General features: G+C 48.1%; 1 protein-coding gene across 3 annotated transcripts in view; it reads right to left on the reverse strand.

The window, feature by feature from the left end:
* The window catches only part of DMPK (DM1 protein kinase), a 751,292-nt gene extending 725,246 nt beyond the window's left edge, over nucleotides 1-26,046 (reverse strand). For 2 of the 3 annotated variants that reach the window (XM_069207733.1, XM_069207732.1), the window contains exon 1: nucleotides 24,579-26,046. In XM_069207733.1, the coding sequence (XP_069063834.1) occupies nucleotides 24,579-24,738 (160 nt within the window). In that variant the 5' untranslated portion in view covers nucleotides 24,739-26,046. The remainder of the gene's footprint in view (nucleotides 1-24,578) is intronic. The other variant, XM_069207734.1, reaches the window with a different exon arrangement.
* Nucleotides 26,047-27,903: the final 1,857 nt, after the last annotated feature.

The following is a 27,903-nucleotide window of genomic DNA, read 5'->3' on the forward strand; positions in this document are numbered from 1 at the left end:
TGTGTGGGGAGCCGCAGACAACCTCCTATTGTCTTCCAGTGCACTTTTTCGTGGCCTGAGGGGATATGGACAGCCGGTGTCTTCTACATCTTCCAGGATGATACCCCACTTCTCAAAGTGTTTGATTTCCTTGAGAACGGCCCCGGCCAGTGTGACGGACTGCCAGATTTATATGGATTCAATCATGTCTGAGGTGATGTAGGCGAGTCCTGGAGTCTGCCCTAGAAGTTTTAGAATGTTTCACCGGTTGAGGATGTCCATGTTCCCAAGTGATCAGTATTCTGGGTGGAATAGAGTTGTCTGGCACTGTCCCTCCCACGGGGTGTTCTCGGCGGGCGCTCTGTTGTGTTAGAGATTTTATCCTCCGTGAGTGAGGACTGCAGAGTGTACAGTTTATCTGAGGGGTGATATGAGGAGGCTCCGTGGGAGCCAAATCTGGCCGTTATCCTAACCAGAGGTGGAGTGGCTGAAGGGCGGTTATGTGCCACTTCATGTCTTCGTTCAGGGAAAGCTGTTCTGGCTCCTGTGCCTGTGGTAGACCTTTCTGAGGCGTGGGGCCTTGCCCCGTCACCTCATGGCTGTTGTTGGATGTTCGCTGCCCTGTTAGGCGGGCTCCCTAAACAAGGGTGTTCTGCCACTTGTTTTCAGGTGGCGACCCCTCTTGGTGCTGTGGTTGGGATGTCCTGTCCTTGGTTTCCAGGCCGCCTTGGGGCCGCACAGCTTCACCCCTGGATCCTTGAGCTCAGTGAGGTTTGCGGAGGGTGGCTCTGATTCATCCTCTGTGTGGTGAGATCCCTCCGGGACGCCTTTGATGTAGGTTGCAGGAGTGTTGCTCCCAGTGGTGCCTTCGCGGGCTGTCTGATTAGATGTCAGGTAGGTTCGTAGCCATGCGTTTCTGGGGTAGTTTTTGTTATGCGATTTCCGCTTCTGAGTCATTTTGGACTTGGCCTTTTCCCCTGGTTCTTCAGGCTGGAGTGTGGTATTGCCACTGCTCTTGGTGCCTGTGGTTGGCTCTCTTATCAAGTTGCTTGATAGTGCTCCTCTCCCCTCCCTGGTGGGCTTGGTGTTTTTCTCAGAGCTGTTTGATGCCGCTTTTCCAGGAAAGAGCCCTTATTTTCGTGCTAGCAGTCATACTTGTCATCATGTACAGTGTTGGGCCCTCCTTGTGGTGGCATGGACGTGTGGGCACCCTTCCTGTCTATTACTCTCCAAAGTATGCTTGGCAGCTTACTTAGTTTGTCTAGAGTTGCAGAACAGCAGCATCTGTGAAATCGTTGGTAGCCTCTTACGCCCTCTTGATGAGGCTGTTAAGGTCATTGATACACATATCAAAGCTGGCCACAAGGGTTGCTACTGAGCTCAATATATCCACTTGTACATCCATCTTAGCTGAGTGGTAGCTGAGTGCGTCGGCCATTGACTGAATGGTTCTGAGCAGTGCTGGCCAGGAGCTGTCTTCCGCATGTCCGAGAGAATCTCTGCTACTAACAGGGAGGGATCCGCCATGGTTTTGGGAGGGGGCCAGTGAGTGGGTTTCTTGATGTGCAGTCAAGCATTTTTTTTCTTTTTCCTACAGGTATGAGGTGAGGAGCTCGTTCCATTCTTCCTGTGATAGATCATCGAAGTCTGCCTCTATGTTGGGGTCAGCTTCTGCCTCGCTGTGTTTCACCTTGTAGAGCTCTGGGCCACCTTTGTCTGGTTGTCTTTGACCACTCTGCTCAATCTTTTCATGCAGTGAGGGCTTCCTCATGCTTGACATTTTCCTCTTGTGCTCTGTCTTACCCGGGCTGGTGTATGGTGGTCAGGACTTGGTCCCCCTGCCGGTGGGGTGGGTTAGGCTGGGTGCAGTCGTACCCCTCATTTTGTGCTCCTGACAGGGTGGTCCATTCCAGGGTTTCCATTTTACTTGCCGCAGTTGCATCATTACCCATGTCTGCATTCGATTTTCCATGCCCAGTTGTCTGGGAGTTGCTTGTGGCCCTTATGCTGGGCCTGTCTGGGGTGGCTTTTCCGCCGAGTTTCTATGGGGTGGTTGTTGTTGTTGAAGTTATAGTGGTTGTGGTGGCTTTTGTAGTAGTTGTGACGGTTATCCTTCTGCTAGATAGTGGCTGTGCCTCCGTGTTGCCCCAGCCTGCCTGGGGGCACGTCCAGCTGGGAGCCAGAGTTCTAGTTAGAAGTCGGCGATGGTGGTTGCTTCTTGACTCCTATTATCACCAGAGGTATCCGAGGGACGGAAAGACCGGTGACCGGTTTGGGGGGGGGAATAGATGGCAGCTCCTCCATCTTTCAGAAATTAGAAATGTGTTGTTATTTTGGGTTGACCAGTGATTGTTCCCCCTGTTGCAGGACCCTTCTGATCCATACGGGCACCCGTTGGCTAGACATCTGCTGGCTGGATATCCCCTGGGGGGGAACAGTGTGACATGTCCTCTTTTTCTTGCTGGGTAGTAATGGCTGCACCAGGGATTTCCACAGTCTCCCTGACTTCATTGTCTTTTGGTGTTCTTTTCCTCAGTAGCAACGTCTGCAAAGTTGGCACGTGCAGGCTTGGCTAGCTTGAGTAGCGGGGTTCACTTAGGCAAGTGGGGCTCACCAGGCACCTTGCATGCCGCACTCTGAGCTGCCTGAGCCGCTTCCGCAGGGTCCTGGGGCACGCACTCAAAACAACTTCTGAAGCTGTCACACTCACCAGGCTACCGTTTCCGTGTTCCTGGCACTGGAGTGGTTCTGATGTGGTTGTCTGGTGATTTGCGGGTCAGATATTGCCAGATCTCACAGGATGACCCAGGGGGCAGCCAGAGGCACAGGCAGAAGCGGCTTGGATGAGTCTCTTATGACCTTTGGTGATGTCTGGGGGGGCCCCAACCGCTTAGTGCTTGCCAGCCGTCTGGGTGCTAGTTGGGTAGATGCTGGTGGGTGTTGGTGTTGGCCGGTGGGTGTTGATGGGCAGGGCCGAGCTACCGGATTGTCTGGTTAGCCTCTGTCTCACGAGCACGCTGCCGTTTGCGTGTTCGAGGCCCTCCTCCACCCGCAGGCATCCTCCTGCGCCTCATCCCTGGTGGCTAGTGGGCTCACTTGACCCGTGTGCCGCTTCCGCCGTCCTGTAAGTTGTTTTTTGGCTTTTTCGCTTTTTCAGCGCCTCGCCGCCGGCGCTTCTGCCCCCTTTGTGCCCCCCTGAATTGCTGTCTCCCCGATCGTGTATTGTGCCATTATTGTATTTCTGATTGTGTGCTTTTCTTATTGTAACTGCTTGTATTTTGTTCGTTTTCAGTGTTTTTGCCCCTTGTGCGCTCCCCGTTCCCTGCCGCTGCCTCCCTGCGGCCCCGCCCCCCTCGCGCCCCCATTTGCCGCTCCCTCCCGCCTCCCGCCTCCCAGCTGCTCCTCCCTCCCCACTCCCTTCTTAATGGCTGGCGCTGCGCGTCCGCACAGCGGACGCGCGCAGCGGGTGCGCCGCTGGCGCGCCGGAGGCGTGCCAGAGGCAAGCCCGTCTGCGCCTGTCCGCGCCTGGACCGCGCCCAGCGCCACCCCCCCTGGCCCCCGCGCCCCCCACATCCGCTACTCATCCAACGAACTCCGCGCTCTCAACCCCGGCCCCTCCACTGAATGCTTCCGGGCGTCCCCGAAGCACACTAAAGGACCTTTTTCCTGCCGCACCTGCAACTTCTCCTGCATCAGAACGACTAATCCAACTACTAAAATATTCAACCCCAACCACCTGAACTGCATCCTCATCAACACCCGCTCCGCACGAAAACACGCCATCGAGCTCTGGGATTTGCTCGACACCACAGCACCTGACGTGGCTTTCCTGACCGAAACCTGGTGGAACGACTCCTCGGCTCCGGACATCGCCATCGCCATACCGGACGGCTACAAAATCATCAGAAGAGCTCGAACCAACGGAATCGGAGGCGGAATAAACATCGCTCACAAAGCTACCCTCAAAATCCACACCCACTCGGACGACACCCTCAAGACAGCCGAACACCTCCACTTCCAGATCCACACGGACCCCAACACGACCCTCAGAGGAACCCTCATATACCGCCCTCCAGGACCAAGAGCCCCCTTCAGCGACACCATCGCCGACCTCGCAAGCACCCACGCCCTCGCCTCCACGGATTACATCCTCCTGGGAGATCTAAACTACCATCTGGAAAACGCCAACGACGCCAACACCGCATCACTGACCTCCAACCTCCTCAACCTCGGACTCCACCAGCTAGTCAACACTCCCACCCACATCGCCGGACACACCCTTGACCCCCTCTTCACCTCAAGCAACCACATCTCTTTCAGCCACACCTCCGAACTCCACTGGACCGACCATCACTGCGTCCATTTCACCTATAAGAAAATCACAGAGCAACACCGCATCCAGCTACCTCCTCACCGCCGCTGGGGCAAAGTCACCCAAGACCAACTGACCAGCACCCTCATCAACAACCCTCCACCCGACCCAACCGACCCGAGCACAGCCGCCATCAATCTCCATCAATGGATCCTCGACTGCGCCAACACCCTTGCCCCACTCAAGAAACCCACTGCAATCCAAGGAAAGAAAAAACCAGCATGGTTCACAGACGATCTAACCACCTCCAAAAGCATCTGCCAGAAGCTCAAAAAGAAATGGATCCAAGAACGCACACCCGACAACCTCGCCACCCTCAAAAACGCCAACCGTGAACACCACCAACGGATCCGCCTCGCTAAGCGCGCCCACTTCACCGAACGCATCAACAACAACGCCCACGACTGCAAAGAACTCTTCGGCATCGTGAAGGAACTCTCCAACCCAAAAGCCAACTCCAACGACATCCCGCCCTCCCAGAAACTCTGCGACGACCTCTCCACCTTCTTCCACCAGAAAATCGCCACCATCCACGACAGCTTCAACACCGGTCCACCGCCAGACCCCACCCCCGACGTCTCCTCCCACGACTGCCGCCTCACCACCTGGACCCACGTGGACGATGCAGAAACCATAACAACCATGAACACCATCCACTCAGGCTCCCCTACGGACCCTTGCCCTCATCACGTATTCAACTCAGCCAACGCCACCATCGCCCCCGAACTCCGCAAGATCATCAACCTCTCCTTCACCTCCGCCACTTTCCCGGACAGCTGGAAACACGCAGAAATCCAACCCCTCCTCAAGAAACCCAAAGCCGACCCCAACGATCTCAAAAACTTCCGTCCGATCTCTCTCCTCCCTTTTCCAGCTAAAGTCATCGAGAAGATCGTCAACACTCAACTCACCCACTTCCTCGAAGACAACTCCATCCTGGACCCCTCACAATCCGGATTCAGACGAAACCACAGCACTGAGACTGCTCTCCTCGCCGCCACAGATGACATCAGACATCAAATGGACAACGGCGAAACCTCAGCCCTCATCCTCCTCGACCTATCAGCCGCCTTTGACACAGTCTGCCACCGCACCCTACTGACCCGCCTCCAGGAAGCCGGCATCCAAGATAAAGCTCTCCACTGGATCTCATCCTTCCTCTCCGACAGAACTCAGAGAGTCCGTCTCTCCCCTTTCCGCTCCAAAGCGACCAACCTCATCTGCGGCGTCCCCCAAGGATCCTCCCTCAGCCCTACGTTGTTCAACGTCTACATGGCCCCCCTCGCTAAACTGGCCCGCCAACATCATCTCAGCATCATCTCCTACGCCGACGACACCCAGCTCGTCCTCTCCCTGACCAAAGACCAGCTCACCGCCAAAACAAACCTCCATGAGGGACTAAAAGCCATCGCCGATTGGATGAACAACAGTCGCCTGAAACTCAACTCCGACAAGACGGAAGTCCTCATCCTCGGGCGCACTCCCTCAGCCTGGAACGACTCATGGTGGCCCTCCGACCTCGGACCCCCGCCCACCCCTGCCAACCACGCAAGAAACCTCGGCTTCATCCTGGACTCCACCCTCACCATGTCCAAACAGGTCAGCGCCGTCTCCTCCTCCTGTTTCAACATCCTTCGAATGCTCCGCAGAATCTTCAAGTGGATTCCAACAGAAACCAGAAAGACGGTGACCCAGGCCCTCGTCAGCAGCAGACTTGACTACGGCAACGCACTCTACACAGGCATCCCAACCAAAGACATCAAACGACTCCAACGTATCCAAAATGCCTCCGCCCGACTGATTCTCGACATACCCCGCCGATGTCACATCTCCCCTCACCTGAAGGAACTCCACTGGCTCCCGGTAGACAAGAGGATCACCTTCAAACTCCTCACCCACGCTCACAAGGCGCTTCACAACACCGGACCCTCCTACCTCAACACCAGACTTAACTTCTACACTCCAACTCGTCAACTCCGATCCGCCAACCTCGCCCTCGCCATCGTACCCCGAATCCAGCGCAAGACCTCCGGCGGCAGATCCTTCTCCTTCCTCGCCGCCAAGACCTGGAACTCTCTCACCAAACCTCTACGCCAGACCCAGGACCTCCTCGCATTCAGAAGGCTCCTCAAGACCTGGCTCTTCGATAGCTAAACAGCAGCGCTCCACGCCCCTCCCCCTCCCCCCAGCGCCTCGAAACCCTGACGGGTACATAGCGCGCTTTATAAATATTGTGATTGATTGATTGATTGATTGGTTGATGGAGTACTGAGTTTCCTGGGTTCCCTCTGGGCTCTCCCTGGGCTCCCTCCGCAAGCCCCGCTAGCCCCACTCGCACCACTGGCCCCACTACCCCTTACTTCCACTGCGCCCTGCGCACCGAGCCCAGCACCCCCACCCTGTCACACCACCTCCCTCTGCGCACCTCTTTGGGCCTCTCTGGGCCGTGCGCTGTCAGCAAACTGGGGAGGGGGGCTGGTGGGCACAGGGCACAGGGGGCACGGGAGGGCACAAGTGTGTGTGGCCAGCAGGTGGCTGCAAGGGGCCCCGGGGAGATGGATGGAGCACTGAGGCAACTGAGGCAGCTGAGGCACCGCCAGCCCCAGCCCAATCCCCAGGACCAGCCCAGGACCAGCCTCCGTGTGTGTGCAGCGGGGCAAGCGTGAGACTGGCAGGTGCCAGTGCAGCAGGCAAGCTAGGGGGTGTCGGATGGCAACAGCGATAGCGATCCATGACCTCCCCGCCTCTCTCCCCTGGCTCTGGCACACTCACCCACCCAGCCAGTACCGACTCACTCACGCCTCACTCCCGGCTCCAATTACCAATTCCGCACCAGCGGACGCTGACACATGGGTTTCAAGCTCTCCTCTGCATTTCTCGTCTGCTACGGTGCCTCTGCGACATGGCTGCAATGGTGTGACCAATGCCCTAGTGTACCCCTTTAGTGTACTACATAAAAAGATGAACCTGCGCCTTCCAGTGAGTAATAACTGCAGTCTCTAGCTCCATTAAATAACCTGATTGGACCTCAGCTGCCAAAAGTAGTTATTAACAGCAAGGTCATGGTTAAATCACCTGTAAATAGTTACAGAGGTCTTGCTCTCCTGTCACCACTCCCAGGAATCCAAAAACAAAATGATATGAAAATGAGGTGGTGAATGAAAAACATTCACCTCTGAATATTCAAGTGTAGAACAACCTCCTTGCTGTGAATTATATTGGTTGATGTCAAGATATGAACTTTCTGTTTATTTATGGAACACCGAATCAGTGGGCAGTGAACCACATTAAGTGCTCACTGAGTTATTTCAGATATTGAAGACTTCTTAATAAATGTTTAAGTACAGCAATTTCAATATTCAGGGTTTACCATTTGAGTAATTGAAGAAGTTGCAATGTTAGGATTTCTATGAGTTTGTTAGCAAATGTTTGCTTTATTTGGTCAAAATGTGACTTTTTGAACAACAGTTTGATTGGATGAAATAAGATTTAAAAAGTATATGATAAGCCATGAAAAGTCACGTATCTGGGGAAGGACCAGTAATATGTTCTCCAGCTAAAGCCCTTTGAGTCAGTGAGTCAAGGATTAGCCAGAATCCTGCATTAGACTGGCATTCTGTAAAAAATGTATTTCATATTAAACTTTACCTTGTAAAACAAGTTCATGGTTAAACTAGACAGGTCTGAAAAAACCCTATATATATATATATATCTCATACAAAAAAAGGTTAATGGCTCAGTTTGCCAGCTGTCACGAGTGAAAACAGTAATGCCTAACAGCACAATGGCATCCATCAGGAATGAATGAAAAACAAGCTGGTCTGGTTCAACAGCAAGTGCCAACTCCACAAATGTGTCATGCCGCAGAACGATTATCCTAAGGATTCAGAGGGAAAGCCAAACCCCATGATTACACCACACCAGACATGCTCAGAGTACTTACTGGAAATCTTCATTAATCAAAATCCTAGTCACCCTCGTCTCAGAGCATAAACTGCGTGAACAGAGTACACAATTATGAGTGGAAGGTGTAACCCTGCTTTCTGATAGACCAAAACGTTAGTATTTCTAATTCACCTACTCAAGACGGGCAATAACCTTTACAGGATAAACCAAAACTGACAAAGCGGAGATAAACTTTGAAAAAAGAGGATGTCCTCTGCATGTGGAAGGTTAAAGTTCTATGTGTGTCAAGGTAATGCCACAGCGCATCTTAGTCTGTGGAAGAGGAAGGAACCAATACAGGCAAAATAAGATCTGAAGACATATGAAAAGATGAGGCCACTTAAGTAAGAAAGAGGGATCAAGCCCTTAGCACAACCTTATATGAGAAAAATCTAATAAATAGCTCCTGGAAAAGAAAAGTTACAATCTCCCCCAGTCTGTGACTTGATGAGATTGCCGCAAAAAACCTTCAAAGTAGGAAATGTAAAGGGACTGAAAGAAAACATTGAAAAAGATCTTCCTGGAGTTTATTTGGTACTAGGGGTCCACAAAGTGATTGGTGTTTGAATCATTGGGCATCTGAAAAAGAAACTTATAAGAAGTCGGGCTATCAGCACTTCAAAAGAGGAAATGTTGGAGCCCCTGAATGCACTCATATGTGTGCATTGTCTATGAAGCCCAGGCACAACTAGTTTGAGAATAAAACCATTGCTTAATCTTTCCTCTCTCACAGGAGAAGCGTGAAGACCCCTGGAAATATAACAAGAATAAAACTGTTTCCAGTGTGTTAGAACTCCTTTCAAAGGGGAACACAGGGGCTCCTGGGTCCAACCGTGGTAGTTGAGGCCTTTTACTCCTGATCGCCGGTGGCCTGACCAACTAAGGATCCTGAGCAACTGGGCCAAGTGCAGCTTTTGCATTTGACTCTCAGTGATAGCTGTGGATAAGCAGTCAACGGCCCCTAAGGGTTGAAAGTGTAGAAACAGGTGAGTAAACACAACTCATAACTCAAAGTACACACAGCACTGGCAAAAAATCAATGTCCAGTCAAAAACTTACTTAAGTAAGAAAAGATTTTTTATTTCGAACTCTACACACACAAATGAATAACAAAATTCATGAGCAAAAACACAATCCCTTTGAGGTTAGTGCAATAGTCGTTGTCAGGCAAATCCCTTTCCACCCTCCTTCTAATAAGGTGGTTGGGGTTATTCCCTCTTCACTGGTGACCGCATTCAGGGAGTGGTTACTAGACTTGGCAAGCAGGCAGGCTCTGGTGCTGCAGGGCAGGTGATTGCATTTCACTGGGTGATGCCTCCTCACCCAGCAGGGACACTAGCAGGCCTTGGCCTCCAGTCCTTGTCACAGACAGAAATCTTGCAGAGCTTCCCCATATCACACAGCCCATCTGGCTGCTTGGCAGATGACAAAGTTTAGGGTCTCAACCGCCCCTTCTTGGAGTCCCTTTTCTGACACATAATGTGATTTAGGGTCTGTCTTTGATGTTTTATACTGGAGTTATGATTCCTCTGAAGTGTACACCTTTCCTTTTCTATTTTCCTCATGGAAGCTTGTCTGTCACAGCAGGCAAGACTCTGAAGCTGAGAGGGATTTCTCTACTACTCATGCCTTTGCCAGGCAGGACTGGGCTTCCCAAAATGGAACACAGGGCCCTCAATGTAATGTACAATTTCAGGAACACTTGCATCCAGTGTATAGTCACAGCACACTTATTGTCGAGCACTGTTACCTCCATGTACTGTGCCATTAGACACATATACCTTTAGCACATCCCATCAATCTGTGTGCACTGGTCAGTACTGTAGCTCTTCTGTACTGTAGCAAGGTATGCTAATACCAAACACACACACTCACCATCTACATGCTGCACAATACTTCAACCCTAATGTATTGCCCTTTGTGCAAGCACACACACACCCAGAACATGCTTTAATTACGCACTCACAGCACAGCACTACAACTCTCATGTAAGGTATTCCCAACAGGCATTTATACACTCAGCAAATGCCCTAACCACACATTTGCTGCACAGTACTGCTCTATCCCTTTACTGTACCCTTCCCTGTGCATCCAGCGCACTCCTGAGTCACTACTCTTGCACTGCACACACTCCAATTCTACCTGATGTAGTCCAACAGAATCTTTAAAAAGATGAGTAAACCTAAAGGCCTCACTCCAGTGACACAAGGTAAAACGTATCTGTTCACTGCTAATGATCACTACACAATATGCTGCTGCCACTGTGTTTGTGCTGCTTAACTCTTGGTGAAGGTAGTAGCTTTCCACCACTATGAAGGTAGCACTTTTGGCACCCCTCTCAGTCCAACAAGACTGCAGTCCATGGGCCAGGCCTCTGTCATGGCGCACACACAAGACCTGTTTTCACTTATGGTGAAAAATCAGTAATAGCCTTCCAGACAACAGAGAAGTTGGGCACTCAGGGCAGGGGTACACATCTTTAATCATGCAGAGGATGTTTCCATCCCAGCACAATGTCGATCATAAACTTCAAGGGTGCTCTGACTCCTAGAGATTTGAAGAGACAGGGCTCGAAAAATCATTAAAAAATTTACTAGACCCGCAGGTCGAGTAACTTAAATAATCTACTCGACCCAACTGTAATGTACTTGAATCATAAACGGGTCTCACATTGTGTGATCCTAGGCAAACAGTTTACAGTTGCCTTTATCTTAATTCTCACATACGATAGCACTTTCAAATATGTAAGCTCAGCATTTCTGCAGTACAAAAAAAACTCCTTTGTTTGATTAAGTAGACTAAAGTTTGCTGCATGCATCACAAGAACCTACCCCTCATACCAATGAGGTCTAGCCCACATAACCTAGGACTTCTTTTAGTTTACTAACAACATTGCCATCAGGGCAGGACTGTTTCTCTGTTTAAACACTCAATTTGAATAAATATATTACCAAACCATGATGTGGTAACATATTGTCATCTACACACAGTAACTTTCTAAGTAATGTCCAAAAACCTCTCCACTAACGTGCAGCTTTACCAATACAACTGTATAGTGTATAAACAATCTGTGAAAATTAGGTTTCAGAAAACATATCCTTTGCACATCAACATGTAAAGTATTCTGATTTGTTTTTAATCCTATTAAAATATGTTTTCATCAAACAGACATATAAAAAAGGGTTTTCACAACTACTGAAATACATTTTGAAATGTCTGCACAGTTGACTTTGGCGGTCATTCTGACCGCGGCGGGCGGCGGTAGCCGCCCGCCATGCGGTCACCGCCATTTGGCCGCTCCGCGGTCAAAAGACCGCGGAGGCCATTCTGGCTTTCCCGCTGGGCCGGCGGGCGCCCGCCAAAGGAGCGCCCGCCGGCCCAGCGGGAAAGGCCCTGCAACATAGAAGCCGGTTCCGAATGGAGCCGGCGGTGTTGCAGGGGTGCGACGGGTGCAGTTGCACCCGTCGCGATTTTCACTGTCTGCTATGCAGACAGTGAAAATCATGCTGGGGCCCTGTTAGGGGGCCCCTGCACTGCCCATGCCAGTGGCATGGACAGTGCAGGGGCCCCCAGGGGCCCCACGACACCCGTTCCCGCCATCCTGTTCCTGGCGGTAAAAACTGCCAGAAACAGGGTGGCGGGAAGGGGGTCGGAATCTCCATGGCGGCGCTGCTTGCAGCGCCGCCATGGAGATTCAGCCCAGACAGGGGAAATCCGGCGGGAAACCGCTGGATCCCCTTTTCTGACCGCGGCTTTACCGCCGCAGTCAGAATGGGCAGGGAAGCACCGCCAGCCTGTTGGCGGTGCTTCCGTGGTCCTCCACCCTGGCGGTCGATGACCGCCAGGGTTGGAATGACCCCCTTAGTCTTTTAAATGTTGTGTGTTAGGAAAAACCTGACACCCTATATCCTTTTATTTTACATTCTAAGCAGCAGGTCACACAGTTCACCTTGCAAAGTCCTGGAACTCTGCAGTCAGAAGGAAAATTAATTGTAAGAAAAACTGACTTTTGACCTCTGTCTGTGAACATAGAGCAAATGTGACATAAGAACATGATTTAAAGGCATCTTTTATTGCCCCTCCACTTTTCAACTGAACACCTGTTCATTGTCAACTTGCCAGAAGGGATGAGTAAGTATTAAAAATAGCTGGACCTGAGCAAATTTCCGAGCCCTGAGAGACATAGCTATCTCAGCTGAGAAGTCAAAGGACTGTAATCTTAACCATTTAATTTCCAGGCCCCTGGAGACAGTCACTGAAAGCCACTTCTGACATAAGGGGATACGAGATTGAGGATGGATGGATTGGAAAAATCCAAAGGGGTTGAAATGCCAACTGCTGAAGCAGAGGGTACCAAGATCTGCATGGCCACGATGGAGCCACTAGCAGAACCTCTGATCACTTATCTCTGTTCTTCAGGAGTATCCTGCTTAGCAAAGGAAAAGGAAGGAGTGCCTAGAGAAGCTCCTCGTGCCATTTTAGACTCAATTCATCCACTTTCCAGGCCTGCTAGAATTAGAGACGAGAACAAAACTTTAAAAGGAGATCGTCCTGTGGGGATGCAAATAGGTCCAGTAATGGTTTACAGAACCTCTTCTGAATCAAGAGGAACAAGGGAGGGCAAAGGCGGTTAGTTACAGAGAACAGGAAAACACAGCTCAAGCTGTCCGCATGCCTATTCTCCATTCCCAGGAGACAGATTGCAGTCAAACACAGGAGACTGTTCTCCACCCAAAATCCTTTCAGTTCTGTCATATAGGCTAGTTTGGGGACCCCGATCTGCCCATGTCATTTACATAAAATCTGGTGTCCTGGTTGTCAGTGCGAAATTCAACAGCCTGGTTCTGGAGATGGGAGAAAAGGCTAGAAGGACACTGTAAACTGTCACTATGGCCTTTCAGTTGGAAGACTTTTTTTATTTCCTTTAATGGCCTTCCACCTTGGAAGAAATAATCCTTGAAATAACCCTCAACCCATGCTGCTGTCATCTTTTGTTACTATCAGGGGGCGAGAAGGAGCTATAGAAATTCCCCTGGCTAACTGCATTGGATCCACCCACAACTGCAGCTTCTGAGACACTACATGGGGAGACAAGAATCACGGTCTCAAAATCAAAATCTTTTAAACTTGAATTCCAATGAGCTTTGAGAGGATTCATCAGCAGATTAAACACAGTCACACCCAGGGAACCATCAGAAGAGCAGGGGAGATATTCCAACTGAGTTTTCACCACTGCCTCACAGAGGCTTCCTAACACTATAGATGGGACCTTAGCCTGGACATTAATTTCTACTGTCTCCTAGCAGAGAGAAATACAGTACCCAAGTCAGTACTTAACAAGGATCTTATGAAAAGGAGATTTTGGACTGACAAAGATAGCATTTGCCCAAAAGGACTCAATGCTGTGTTTGAGGTTTGCTAACCAAACTTTAGAAAAAGAATAGGCACAGATTAGCTAGTCTCCCAGGTCAGGAAACAGTAGTGACCTATGAGAATATAGATTATCTATCAGAGGTGCAAGTACTTTGGTGAATACTCTTCGGGCAGAGGGTGATCAAACTGAAGCAAGCAAAACTTGTAATAGTTTCACACAGAAAACATTCTTATGTATGTCTGGAAATGTAGATGAACTAGGATGTGTAGATTTATGAAATATGGTTACAAATTGATGGGGGTGAAACTCTACACAAGCAGCAACCACAATTCTTGTCAGAGTGAAACATAAGCAAACTTCAACTTAACCTGTGTTTACCTCTCTGGTAGCGTGACACAAAACTTAGAGGCAATGTGTAAAGTATGTATGCAGCACTTCAAATAGTAATAAAGTGAAAACACACCACAACAAAAATCCCACAACAATGAAGATCTGGTAAAAGGTTTATTTTTAAAGAATCTAGAGTTGACTAGAGCCAGTACGGACACAATGAAAGCTTGAGGGCTGAAAGTTAAACACAATATTCAAAAGTATGACTGAGGATACAATTTTTATAGCAAGTATCTGAAAATCTGTTGACATATACAGTTTAATTATACCACAATAGCACATTTCTAAACATTACAATTCCTCTGATTGAGAAAACTAACAAATGTTGAATCACATTTGGGGATCAATCAATATGTAACAAAGAAAATTAAAGTTTCTAGAGCGGTCTTGCCGTTATAACCCAATGCATTTTGAGTGTATGCACCCTTTGTCAGGGGTATATGTAAATAAAACGAAACTGCATCACCATCATTTACTGGTAAAAACATTTCTATGACACCAGTATAATATTCTATATACAGAAGGTGCATACAACAATCTGAATAAAAATTCAAAGAAAAATTAGCCACAATGCCAGCATGAAATGCGATGGAGTGTCAGGAAAATTACCATGGAAGATTCATCCTTGCGGCCAGCCAAAATACTAAGAGGTATAAATTAACAGAAGCGACCACACTTTAGATTATTTATAGATCATGGCTGGCTCTCTACAGTGAAAATTCTATGATTTTCGTATTGCCAATATTTAGTTGATTCACACATTGCAGCATATGGAGCGTAAGTCTGAACGGTGGTTTGGCACTTTCTACACTAGTGTTTGAATGATGTGAGTGATGGCACTCATTTTATGAATTGTAAGTTGAACATTGGAGTCAATTTCTCTGCATGTGCAGAGAGCCGGCCATGATTCTTTAAATGATCTCAAGTGCCAAGGATGTCAGGTCCAACAACAGGTAACCTTCCAAAAAGGTGCAGAGAAGCCAGATATACTCATAGAACTATTAGGGGTATTATGTTCTGAAGGATAACCAATCTGAATATGGGATGCAGGCACTGACTTTAGTTACTTCCATAACTGGATTAAAATTACCTGAAGCCTTTTGGACTAAAACATCAATAAATAACACCCCCAACCCCTTTCTTCTTCTATCCTTGGTGCCCCTGCATGACCAACTCCAAAATACCTTTCATCAACCCTTGACACCAAAGAGAGCCGAAAGGAGTTCAAAGCTGGGTGAAAGAAATCTGTTGGGATGGCTAGGATGCTGATGCAACACTTGCTCGCCATTATTTGGAGAATCCAAGGATTCATCAAGGTTGACTGCCAGAACTCTCAAACATGCAGAAATCTTCCCCCTGCATTCCTGGTTTGGTCAATACTTTGGGGCTCTGGGAGTAGAAGACATAATGATGGTTTGGAGCTGGGATTCGGCAGTGTAAAGGCCAACCCTATCACGACCCCTGCAACGAAAGTGCTGACTAAAGCCCTCAGCAGATGAGCGTAGAAGACCAAAAGCCCAGAAAAAAAAAAAAAACTGAACCTCTGGAAAGAGGATGGATTGGAGTTAACTTGCAGTCCTCTTCTGACTTCTTCACAGGGTCTTCAATAGGGCCAGACACCTATCCTCCCATAAAGGGTAAATGACTCAATAAAGCTTTCTGGTATCTTTCCAGGATCTCATACAAATATACCGCCTGGCTCCAATCAATGACAATGACGTTGCAGATGCACACAAACTTTCACAGAACACATCATATTGAAACCTGACTTGTTCCATTAATGCAAGGCGTGGCTTGCAGTCCTTTCCATGCTGCAGCTCCTCTGCCAACATGAAAATCATGTAACAGTGACTGGACAGTGTAGAGGTGAATACCCTTAAGTCAAAGTTATGTGCTCTGTATGCCCTCATGATTCATCATTTGATTCAGAAGGGGCAGCATCTTCCAAAACAATGCTTCCCTCTGAGTATACGCTGGCTATAGGAGAATCAATCTTTAGTACAGCCAGAAATTCCTTCAGAAATATCTCCAAAGGGTACCTCCTCTACAAAAAGAATCTAGAAAAAGAAGAATTCTCCACCTCAGCAAACTCTTGGGGGGGGGAGAGAAATTGTCTTCCTTCTATTGCACAGCAGACTAACGGAAAGACAGATTCTTCCGAAGGATATGAATTAACTCTGCTAATTTGGTCCTCTAAATGTATCTGCCTCTGTGATCCATTTCTTCTTCTGACACATCAATTTCCATGTCAGGATGAATAGTAGAGGAAGGATCCAATCTAGGCTTTTTAGCAGAGTGACCCTCTCTTGCTACAAAAGCATCTTCAACTGCCTTATTAATCATCTCCCATAGCATGTCCAAAGGGGCTGCAGGGTCTCTCTGGAATTATGGGGATCTTCTTCCCCAGAGGAGTCAGAGCCACCATGCCTCCTTTTACTAGAGCTTTTTTGTGCTCCTCTCTATTGAAAAAAAAGCCAGCTCAGGCAGATGACAGGCTCAAAGAGGTGTACGGAGAGTACCAGTTTCCTGCTTCCCTGACACGGCAGCATCCAAGTCGCGCTTGCTCACGTGAGACCAACACCGCGACTGAGTCAGATACTGCGGTCCTGTTTTAACTTCTATACAACATGCCTGATATTACCCATTCCTTGATGTTCAGCTGAGGCACAGTTAAAAGAAAAACCCATAAAATGACATGCTTACTCTCAATTAAATAGTGAAAACTAATGAAAACATACTGGCTCAGGAGTTAATACAATGACAAAATAGTCAAACTTAGTATAATCCTGCACAGGTCATAAAACAGATGAGTTGCAGAGGAAGATCGCTAAAGCAGGCCTACTTGCTTAAATATTACAAACAACAATTTAGAAAAAATTCTAACAAATACTCTTAACTGTACGGTTGAACCTCACTCAATTTCTCACAGAGGAAAAATAGAAAGTGGGATGTTTGGCTTCTCTGTTAGAGGTCACTGTCAAGGGTGAGATTCTGACGGCCATGTAGCAAGGGGCTAAATTAAAATTCCCTTATATAGGTAAATTATGCACCCTGTTAACGAATAGCTTATTCTGCGAGGACTGAAACAAGTCAGAAATACAAGAAAGGTGATCAGCTCCTGCTATATAAGTGCAGTGACCAAGTTCTTGATATATACGTGCAATTACCCCCTCATGGAGTCCTCCTCGTCTCAGTCCTAACCAATGAGGTTTGACCCTCCCACGACAGGAGTAGCACTGGTCTGTCTTATTATTATTTTTTTATTTAACGACTCCTACCCACTGCCTCCTCCGGTTTTGTTTCCTGTCCGAACTGGTTATGTTTTCAGAGTGTTTAGCACGTTGCTTTTCTGTACCTTTCATCTGTTGGTTTTCCCTCCGATATGCTGTGTGGTCCCTGTCGGAGCTGACCCCGTGCTGCTGGTGCGTGCTGCAGCGTCTTTAGTCTCCGGCTTCTCCCTTCTCATGTGCTGAGCTGGCGCAGGGAGCTGCAATCGCGTCTGGGAGAGGATGGTGAAGGGGCCGGCATGACGGCTTCCTGAGACCTGGCACGTGTCTCTTTTGGCGTGCTTTGCCAGAGTCTGATGTTTGTTTATTTGGCAACCGAGTCTCATGAGAAGAGATCTGGTTTCCTAGTACAGCCTTCGTAAAAGGGAAGTATGGGCACTGCAGTAGCACATTCTTATTCTTCCTGGTGGTTGTTTGGTCTTTTTTTGGAAATATAGCTAAACATCGGGAAAAATGGAAACATTCCCAGGCCGCAGAGCAGGAGTATTCTGAGGAACTCCTGCATATTTTCAAGGGGTGATTTGCAACCATTAATTAAAGAGGCTGTTGATAATGTATTGAAGGAAATAGACTTCCCTGCCAAACATTGCCAGGGACATTGGATGACGAAGAGGTCCATGAGGACTGTAGGGGCAGATATTTACAGTCTGAGCAGTTTAAAGAGGTCTTATCCAATGTCAGGGACCAGCTGGGGTTTCCCACTCCACTACTGGCCAAAGATTATTTTTTTGGCGCAATATAATGCTTTTCCTTCTGACTGCTTGCCCTTCCCTGACGTCATTCAGAATCAGCTGCATAAGGAGTGGGGGGATATTGATAAAGCATCTATTCCTCGCTTTCTTCCCAATCAGTATTTGTTGGAGGGGTCTGAAGACCAATCTCCTCAGCTCCCTAAGATTAATACTATTCTGCCGTAAATGTCCTCCTCTTCCTTTTTTACTTCTGAGGATGCGGTCCTCTATGACCCTGCAGATAAAAATTTTGAATCTTCTTTGAAGTATGCTTATGCTGCTTCTAACTATCAAATCTGGGTAAATACTTGTGCGCCATATGCAACGCAGGCTCTCCTGAAGGATTTTCATGCATTGTTTGATTGCCTCCACGCTTAGGAGGATCGTACGGACCTGTTGGCCAACATGGAACTCTTGTCACAGTTTTTGTCAGACACTGTTTTTGACAGTCTCTGGGCCTTAACTTCTGCAGCTGGTGCTTCCATTTCTGGCAGGCGGTCCTTATGGTTGAAATCTTAGAAACTCAAAGCAAGCCCTCTCCCCTTGATTTGTAAATTGCCTTTTTTGGGCCCAAAACTATTTGGTCCAGAACTCAATGACATGGTTGAGAAGGCTGCGGAAAGAAGAGGATTCTGCACCCTTTTAAACAAGGGATGGATAAGAAACAGTTGGGTTTCTAAAGGGGAGTTGTTCAGTCGGCTGACCACTGCCCCTTTCGAGGACAGGCCTGTGGTTGGGGTGCCGCCTTCTATAATAAATCCTGACCCTCTTCCTCCTGAGCCCCTTCTGTTCAGCACCCAAAGTGACTATATGGCAGTGGTAGGTCTCCTCAGAGATTTTCTTCCACAATGGACTCAAGCAGTGACAGAGGCCTGGGTCCTTTCAGTAGTGGAACATGGCTATCAGATACGATTCAAAGAGCATATTCCACCACCACATTTCAGAGCTACTTCTTCTTCAAGGGATGCAGGGCAGTTACAAAGTCTTAGGATGGGCATTGATCTGCTCTTGAAAAAGAAAGCAATTGTCCCTGTGCCGGAGAATCAGTAGGGTTTGGGGTTCTACTCGACCCTGTTTTTGGTTCCAAAGCCAGACTGGTCCTTTTAGCCCATGCTTAACTTAAAGTCTCTGAACAGATAACTGCTGATGAAGCATTTCCGGATTGTGTCACTGCAATCAATCGGTCCTCTCCTCATGAAGTGAGACTTTTTGGTCACGCTGGATCTCTAAGACGCCTTACTGTCATGTGACGGTGTATGTGAAGAATCAGAGATTCCTGAGGTTTGCGGTCTTCGGCCAGCATTTTCAGTTTCAGGTCCTCCCATTCAGTCTGGCTACTTCTCCACAGGTCTTCACAAAGGTATTGACCTCTTTTGTTGCTTTCTTGCATCTAAAAGGTGTTGTTCTTTCTCCTTACTTCGATGATTGGTTATTGACTACTCCATCTCTTCTAACGGCACAACAAGATGTGGAGTTGGTGCTCGAGGCCTTGGGAGCCTTTGGTCTTCTGGTGAATCGTCCGAAGTCTCACATTACACCTTCCCAGATGAAGACATTTATCGGGGCTCACCTGGATACTCAGCTGGGGGCTGCTTTTCTTCCGAGCGACAGGGTCCTTTCTCTTCTGATGGCGGTGGCAGATTTGTTGACTTGTTCATGTTGTTCTGCCAGATGCTGATTGAGAGTGCAAGGACTGTTGGAGGCTTCAACTGCTGTGGTCCCTTAGGCAAGATTTAATTTAAAGCCTAAAGTGAATCACATACTCAGGCATTGGGATCCCATCATCAGGGACTATGGGATCATGATTCCTATCTCAGATCAGGTTTCTCAGGATCTGTCCTGGTGGTTGATCAGGGAAAATCTGTTGTGAGGGGGGCCTGTTTCAGCTCCTTTCCCCAGTTCTCTTGACAATGGATGTCAGCGAGTGGGGTTGGGAGGATCACCTGGAGAGGGGTGCTCCTTGTCTCCATGGGGGAGTCAAAAGTCCCCGAATTAGAGGGAACTCATGGAAATAATGAGGGTCTTGCAGGTTTTTTCAGGAGCACCTGATGGGCAGATTGTTGTACTCAGCAAGAGCTTACCTGAGCAGACAAGGGGGCAAACAAAGCAAGTCCTTCAATCAGGTTGCATCCCAGGTTTGTGCAGGGGCAGAGGTGAATTTTCTAGATCTGCGGGCAGTGTACATCTGGGTGAGATTAATTTCTGGACAGACAGGCTCAGCAAGAACGTACTGTCCTCGGTGATGTATCACTTTGCTCGTCCCGTTACTCAAATCGTGTCAGTGGTTCAGGGTTCCTTGGCTGGATGTGTTTGCATCTCTGGTCAATGCCATCACTTTTGCACTGAGCTACCATCTCCTCTGGCCTGGGAGGTGGATGCTCTGTCAATCCCATGGCCACAGGGGTTGCTGTATGCATTTCCTCCAATTCCTCTCCTGCCCAGGATGCTGCAGAAAATCAGGATGGAACAGGCTCATGTGATCTTCATTGCACCTATTGGCCCCGCCGTCGCTGGTTTTCCCTCCTAGAGTCTCTGGCCAGGGGTTGGGTTTTCTTCAGTTTCCTCTGCTGTCACACCAGATGGCTTCTTGGTTGTGTCTGGCGGCTTGGATATTGAACAAGTAGATTTGGTTCAGTTCGGTTGTTTGTCCCAAGTTGCTTTGGAGATTCAGTCTTCACAGAAGCAGTCTACCCTGAAATCTGATAAGAGGCATTGGAGGTCTTTCTCTACCTGGTGCAATGTCCATTCTGGGGATCCTGCCCTATTAATCCCTTTAAGTTCCTGGATTTTTTGCAAGATGGGTTTCTGAAAGGGTTAACCCCTAGCACTCTTTCTGCTCAGTAAGCTGCTATTTGGGCTGGTTGTTCCTTTTCTGATGACTTCTCTACCTTGTCTCCCTTGTTTTTGAGGTTACTTCGAAGTTTCGGGTTACAGCAGCCACTGGTCTGACCTATGGTTCCTTTTTGGGACTTGTCCATTGTTTTGCCCTGTTTGAGCCTTTGGAAGAGGCATAGTTGTTCTTGTTGTCGGTAAGGTAACGGTGGCTGTTACCTCAGCCAGATGTTTGGGAGTCTTTGGGGCACTTCTGGCTGTTGTACCTACATTAAGGTTGGACACTAAGTTTGTCCCCAAGGTTCCCTCCTCTTTTGAATTTGCACAAGAGGTTGTTCTGCCTGTTTTACCTGATTCCACTCCTTCACTTCCTTCTGCCCTTTATGTCAGGAGGGCTCTGTTGACTAATTTGGACCGTACAAAACCATTTTGGTTGTCTCACTGTTTGTGGCTTATGGTTCTGTTTCCAAGGGACAAAAAGTTTCCACCCAGACTTTTAGCAAGTGTGCTGCTGTGGGGGAGTCTCTACCTGATGATGTCCAAGGGTGGTCAACCAGGGAGCTATGCACTTCCTGGGCGCAGCCTGGGGGTGTTTCTCTCTTAGAAATTTGCAGGACGGCCACGTGGTGGTCCCAGCATACCTTCCTTATTCACTACCGTCTGTCGGTCTGTGAATACCTTGATGGGCATTTTGGTTCTGCTGTTGTGTATGCTGCTGCTATGAAATGTTGTTTTGGATTCTGCTCAATAAAAGTGTTTTACAAATACTTTTTTGGTGCAACCTTGTTTTTCTTGGGCTTGGTTACTTCCTCATAGATTAGAATTGGGACAAGGAGGATCCCAAAAGAGAGTAATATTTCCTGGTACTCACTGGTAATCCTCATTAATCCGATTAGGGGTCCTCCTTGTCTCAGTCATCTTCCCTCTCTCCCTGTTGCACCTTGTCTAGCATGGGTTGGTAATATCCAAGAGGAGGAGGGGGAGGAGTTGTTAAATAAAAATAAATAAAAAATAATAGAAGTACTACTCCTATCAAGGGAGAGTCAAACCTCATAGGTTAGGACTGGGACAAGGAGGACCCTTAACCGGGGTAATGAAGATTACCAGTAAGTAACTGAAAAATTACTCTTTTCTGAGAACCTCCTGGTTTACGTATACATGCAGGAATTCTGCCCCAGAGGCCACCTACTTTACGTGTGCAGCAACAAGTTCCTGAGCTCCCTGGAACAGGTGCAGGTAATCATTAACTGTACTTGTCCAGAGGGAGCTGAGCGGCCTATGCTGCTGCACAAATAAAGCAGGCAGTACCTGGACCAGAGTTGCTGCACTTAGGTAGCAGAAATTACTACAAGATGAGCCCCTGAACTTATAATGCAGAGGTTCAGCTGATCACTATGCTTATAGGAGTGAAGTGCTGTACCAGTACAAAAAAAGCTCAGCCCATTCTCTTAGACTCCACTTTTCAGAAGCAGTACAGCTGCATTTATGAAGCAGAAACATAACGTATGCTGCTTTATAAAACAAACTTAGTCCCTGCACTTTTAAACAAGATCAGGGACATTTATTTACGCAAAAGAAGTACACAGAGCTGGACATCTGGACATATGTAGCAGGAGCTACAGGGAGTAGAAATACTGCACCTTTGCATGGAGATCTCCAAGAAGTTAGACCTTACAGTTAGAGAGAGGACTGCAGCTACTGGACAGCAGAAGATGTACATTTTTAGAGTGAGAATAATAATACAGAAATTACTAGCAAAAACTGTGTAGCTGCACTTATTACAGAGCAGGAAGTATCAACTTGAATATCGCCATCAACTATAGTGCCGGAATTATCAAACCTAACGTTCTGTACTTACTATAAGAGAGCACATACCAAACGCGAGTAACTGGCATAATATTGAGCAAGAAGTGCTAAAGCGGAGTTGCTAACCCTGTACTGAGTTAAGTCCCAAATCAGAGTCTCTGCACTTGCAATGTCACGAAGTTCTAAACCTAAGTGACAGCACTTATTGTATTGCACAAAATACCACAATTAAGTCACAACACTTACTATAGAGAACTAAAGATAAACTATGAAGGCTATAAAATGCAGTGACTACCCACGTGTGGCGTCTTGGCTGTGAGATCAACTACATCAACCAGCACATGATAACTCATATGCCGCAGAGACCGTATTAGTCGTTAACCTGAAAAGGTGAAAGTATTCACGGCACTGCAGAAACTCAGGCAAAACTGCCAAACCTGAGTCTGTATTGACAAAGCATGGAGTACAAACTGTAGTTGCTAACTCATTATACAGAATAAAAGTTCCACCTGCGAGTCCTTTTATTTATTATACTGCATGAAGTGCTAGGAATGAGTCCCCACAAATATTACTGGACAGGAAATGCCAAACTCATATTGCTGTGCAGAGAATGCAAGTACCACCCCTCTGACTCTGCACAAATGGGCTGATTCACCAAACATTGTGCTGTGTTTCATATCCTTGGAAATCCAGGGATAAGTCGCATTCAAGCCACATGTAAGACCCAAGTATTACTCGAAATGGGTTTGTAGAACAAGCACGTACGGAGAAGACAGTAAGAAACCTAATCACTGCCTGTAAAATACAGAAAACTACCAGAAGCTGGACAGCCTGGCCAATCCAGTCTGCCTTTTGCTGGCTCTTCCTACACACCATATATATGTTGTAGGCTTGCTCCGCATTATCCTAATTCTGTGTGTATCACAGGCCTTTTTCATTTGTTCTCTTTTCTGCATCTCTTCTACTTCTATCCATTCCCTGCTCCCATTACATCCTGTGCTATCTGGCTCCACCAGTACATTACAGCAAAGACATGTTACTCAAGTACTATACACGTTCTCTTAAAGAACATGAGCGCCTCCCACCACATCCTCCCTCACTCTTCCTCCAGTGAAAACCTGTTTTGAATCTTCAGTCTCTCTTCAGAGCTCTTGTGGTTTAAAGCATGGGCCGTTTTTGCCCTGCAGTTCTAGGTGTATGTAAGAAGTATCTATCCTTCTGGATCTGGCCTCCAGAACTGGAAACAAAATAAAAAATGAGACAACAGACCTGTACACATAACTCAAGATGAGGCCTCCTGAACTGAATATGTAACTCAAGGTGAGACCTCAAGAGCTGCACAAAAAAACACACAGAGGCTTCCATAACTGTACCTAAAACTGAAGATCAAGTCTCTCGAATTGTAAACAAAACTCAAGATTAGGCCTCCAGAACTGCAGATACAACGCAAGATGAAGTCTTCAGAACTGTACAGAAAAGTCAAGATAAGACCTCCAGAACGGGAAATAACACTAAAGAAAAGGCCTACACAACTGTAGGCAAAATTCGTTATAATGCCTCTAGAACCAGACAAAACTCAAGCTGGGGCATCAAGAACTGCAGACAAAAGAAATTAAGAAGAGGCCTCCAGAACTGGGCACACAATTCAAGATGAGCTAGCTAAAGTACTTCAGATGATTGCTTAGAGTGTTTTTATGGTGTTTTTTTAAGCTCCCTCAGCACCTCACATTCAGCATGTACGCCCCACAATCTTGTGGACAACAGAGTGCATGCCATACGCAGGCCCCATGTATGCACTGCACACCAGGGCGGGCTCAGAGTCCTAACAGTGCACAGTACAAAGTTTTAGCAGCCTGACTTACCGCGCTGCAGAAAGTCTGAAATGTACTTCTCCTGGGCCAGGGGAGAGGTGCTGAGCTCGTGGTGGACGCAAAGCAACAAGTCCAGTAGGGTCTCCAGGCCTAAGAAACTTCTGTCTAGGGCCATCTCCTCCAGCTTCTTCAGCCGCACCTCGGCCGACATTGGGGTAAGCAGATCCCTTGGTCCCACGAAGAGAGTGAACCGTCTCCCTACACTAGTCACAGGTGAGTCAAGTTCACCTGCACCCCGGGCATGGCGTTAGTAGGATCTTTCTGATAGCTTTGCCTGCAAGAGTGGGCTACAGTGGCTCTTTATTATCCCGACATGATGGGGGCGCAGTTTATATCCGGCGGTTACTTCAATGTAGGGGAAGGAAAGAGTATATCCGCAGTAACTGCAGGATGATAAAAGCGCAGATCACATCCAGGGATACTTCCAGGCGCTTGACAGGAGCCTAACAGCGGTATCATCCATGTAATGTGACCTCTGGGATTCTCCGAACTGTTGCCGATTGAGCTGAGTTCACATCCACAGCTGCTCTCCCCTCTCCGATCCGCCACAGGTTATATGACCAACTGGGCGGTTTCGGTCGATACAAAATTCTCGCTGCCCTCTCCCTGGACGTCTTTTCCCAAATAGCGCAGAGCACAGAGGCAACTGTGGCGCAACTGAAGACATCGCATCAGACACGCGCACGCAGGCGCAACTCAGGGCGGAACAAAGCCAGCCGGGCGCCTCTTCAGCGGGGTGACTCCCACTCACTCTGTAGTTTTCCCCAGGACAGCCGCTCGCTCTCTCTGTCTCTCTCCAAACTTTCTCGCCCTCTACTTCGCGCTTTCTGTCTCTTCCCCTGACAAACTTCCCTTTCTCTCACTATCTGTAACTCAGTCTGTCACTCTTTCTAACATTCATTGCCTCAAATTTCTCCGTTTTCTGTTCTCCAATGCCATGCGGTCTCTCTTTCCATCGCTCCCTGATTGCATCTGCTTCTCTAAACCTGTTCCTCAACCTCTCTTGATCTGTCTCTCTTCACTGTTCTCCTTAACCCTCTATTTCCCTCTCTCTCCTCCTCCCTTCTTCAGTCTCTCTCTCGCTCTCCTCGCCCGTCTCTCTCTCTCTCTCTCTTTCGCCCGGCCCCGAGGGCTGTTCTGTAGTGCTCTGAGGTCTTTTGTTTGAACCGCCTCCCGGGATGGCTGCTGCTCTCACAGCGGCTCCCTCCTCTTGCATGACGCCTCACTCCTCTCCTCACGAGTCTTCCTCTTTTTTTACTTTCGTCCTACCCTCTTTTCTCTTACACCCCTGTCTTTTACTTTCTTTATATACACACTCATGTCCTCATCTTTTCAGACTTCCAAGCACTCTCTCGCGCTACTTCCTCTCACTCCGCGGACCCTCCAAGCTGTTTTACCTCTTGACTCACTTTATAATGCTCTCGCGCGATACTCGTTTCTGTGCTACATCTCTAGCCAGCGTCCCCCTCTGCGCACGCCTTCCTCTCTTTTAATTTTCATAAATTCAAATTCAAATGAACTTTATTGTCAGGGCAATTTATATGAGTGTTACAAATTTAACAGAAGGCACTGTAAAACCAAGGAAGCACTGTTCAAACGCACACTTCTTTTTTCGGATATGATTGACACAAAGCCATTCACGGAAACGGAAATACAGTAGAGTAGTGCGCGTGTGATTGCATTTCATGGCCAAATCGGTGACACGAGGTAATATATATAGTAGCTATTTCAGCCGGTCGTCTGCGTTTTCATTGCCCCTCTAAGGGTACTCTGCTAATAGTACTCTCAAAGTAATCGCCCCCTCGGCCCCAGGCTCGTTGCGTGGCAACAGCTTTCCACTCTGCTGATTTCCACAGTTCCTATTCCACATTCATTTTAGCACACTGTCTTCTCCCCCTACCTTGGTACTTCATCCTTCCCCTACACTACTTACATCCAGGGCTACTGGAATTATGCGCCAGAGGAGGGCCAAATAATGTGGCAAGTGTTGACTAAGCGCCTCATTACGAGTGTGGCTGTTCAAGGACTGCCCAAGTGTTAACAGACCCGCCTAAAGAGTGCCATCCCCGCCAGAATCACAGATTCCAACTGGTGAGGGCAGCCAGGCTTATAACCAGCCATGGCAACACCAAAGTCAGTCCCGGGTGGCTGGTTACAGCCCCACTTTCCACCAGCCTTTTCACGGTAAGGACCCTGCCATGAAAAGGCTGGTGGAAAGCCAGTGCCATGGCCAGAGGGGGGCCCTGCACTGCCCCTGCCCAGGGCATGGGCAGTGCAGGTGGCCCCCTGCCCAGCACCGTCGGAATGCGCACTGTCTGCTTTGCAGAGAGTACGCATTCCGAGGGTGCTAGGATATCGGACTCGGCTCCTTTAAAAGAGTCAAGGCCAATATCCTAGCACTGTTCCCGCCGGTCAGCCCAGCAGGAATGTATATTGCAATGTTCCTGCCGGTCAGCCCGGGTGGAACATTGAAATACACATGGGGAGGGGACACCACCGCCATGGCGGTGGCGTCTTCCCAGCGGCCTTTGCGGTCTTGTGGTGGGACCGGCAAAGTCGTAATCAGGCCCTAAATTATGTGACGAGAAAAGGCAAATTATGTGGCATATGCAGCACATTTGTTGATAGTATTATTTCAATACTTTGTCATTTTTACACTTTTTCACACTGTGTGGGGCAAAGGCTGCACCTCATTGGTACAAGTTTAACTCCTAAATATAGTAAGAGGCAACAGAAACGTGAACTTCAAACTTTGAATGGGCCTTCCACTCCATCATAACATGTTGCTGTGTTTTTTAGTAACTTTTAAACCATTTGAGCTATGAACTATTTTTTTGTTAACATCTGCAGATTATGCAGCAGATGAGGGATTATGTGGCAAATGCAGCAAATCTATAATTATGTGAAAAACACCACAGATGCACAATTGCATAGTTCGAGAAGTCCTGATAATAGCCTATCATTAAAGGAGTTAGGGCCTCATTAGAGTGTGGCAGTCCAAGGCACGCCACACTCACGATGATGGACGGACCGCCGCACCCCAGGTGGTCCGACCACCTCATTACAATCCTGGAGGTCGGACCAGCGAGGGGACCACGGTCAGTGCCAGGAACATCGTTCCCGATGGCTGGCGGCAGTCTGAGTTGTATTCAACCACAGCAGCGCTGAACTCAGCTTTCCATCAGCCTTCCTCAGCGGTCACCCCGCAATGGAAAGGCTGATTGAAAGCCAGTGCTCGTAGCCACAGGAGGGCCCCGGCACTACCCGTGCCTTTGGCATGAGCAGTGCAGGAGGCCCCCTGCCCGGCACCATCAGA

This window comes from Pleurodeles waltl, chromosome 9 (genome assembly GCF_031143425.1).
Source record: "Pleurodeles waltl isolate 20211129_DDA chromosome 9, aPleWal1.hap1.20221129, whole genome shotgun sequence".
NCBI lineage: Eukaryota > Metazoa > Chordata > Amphibia > Caudata > Salamandridae > Pleurodeles > Pleurodeles waltl.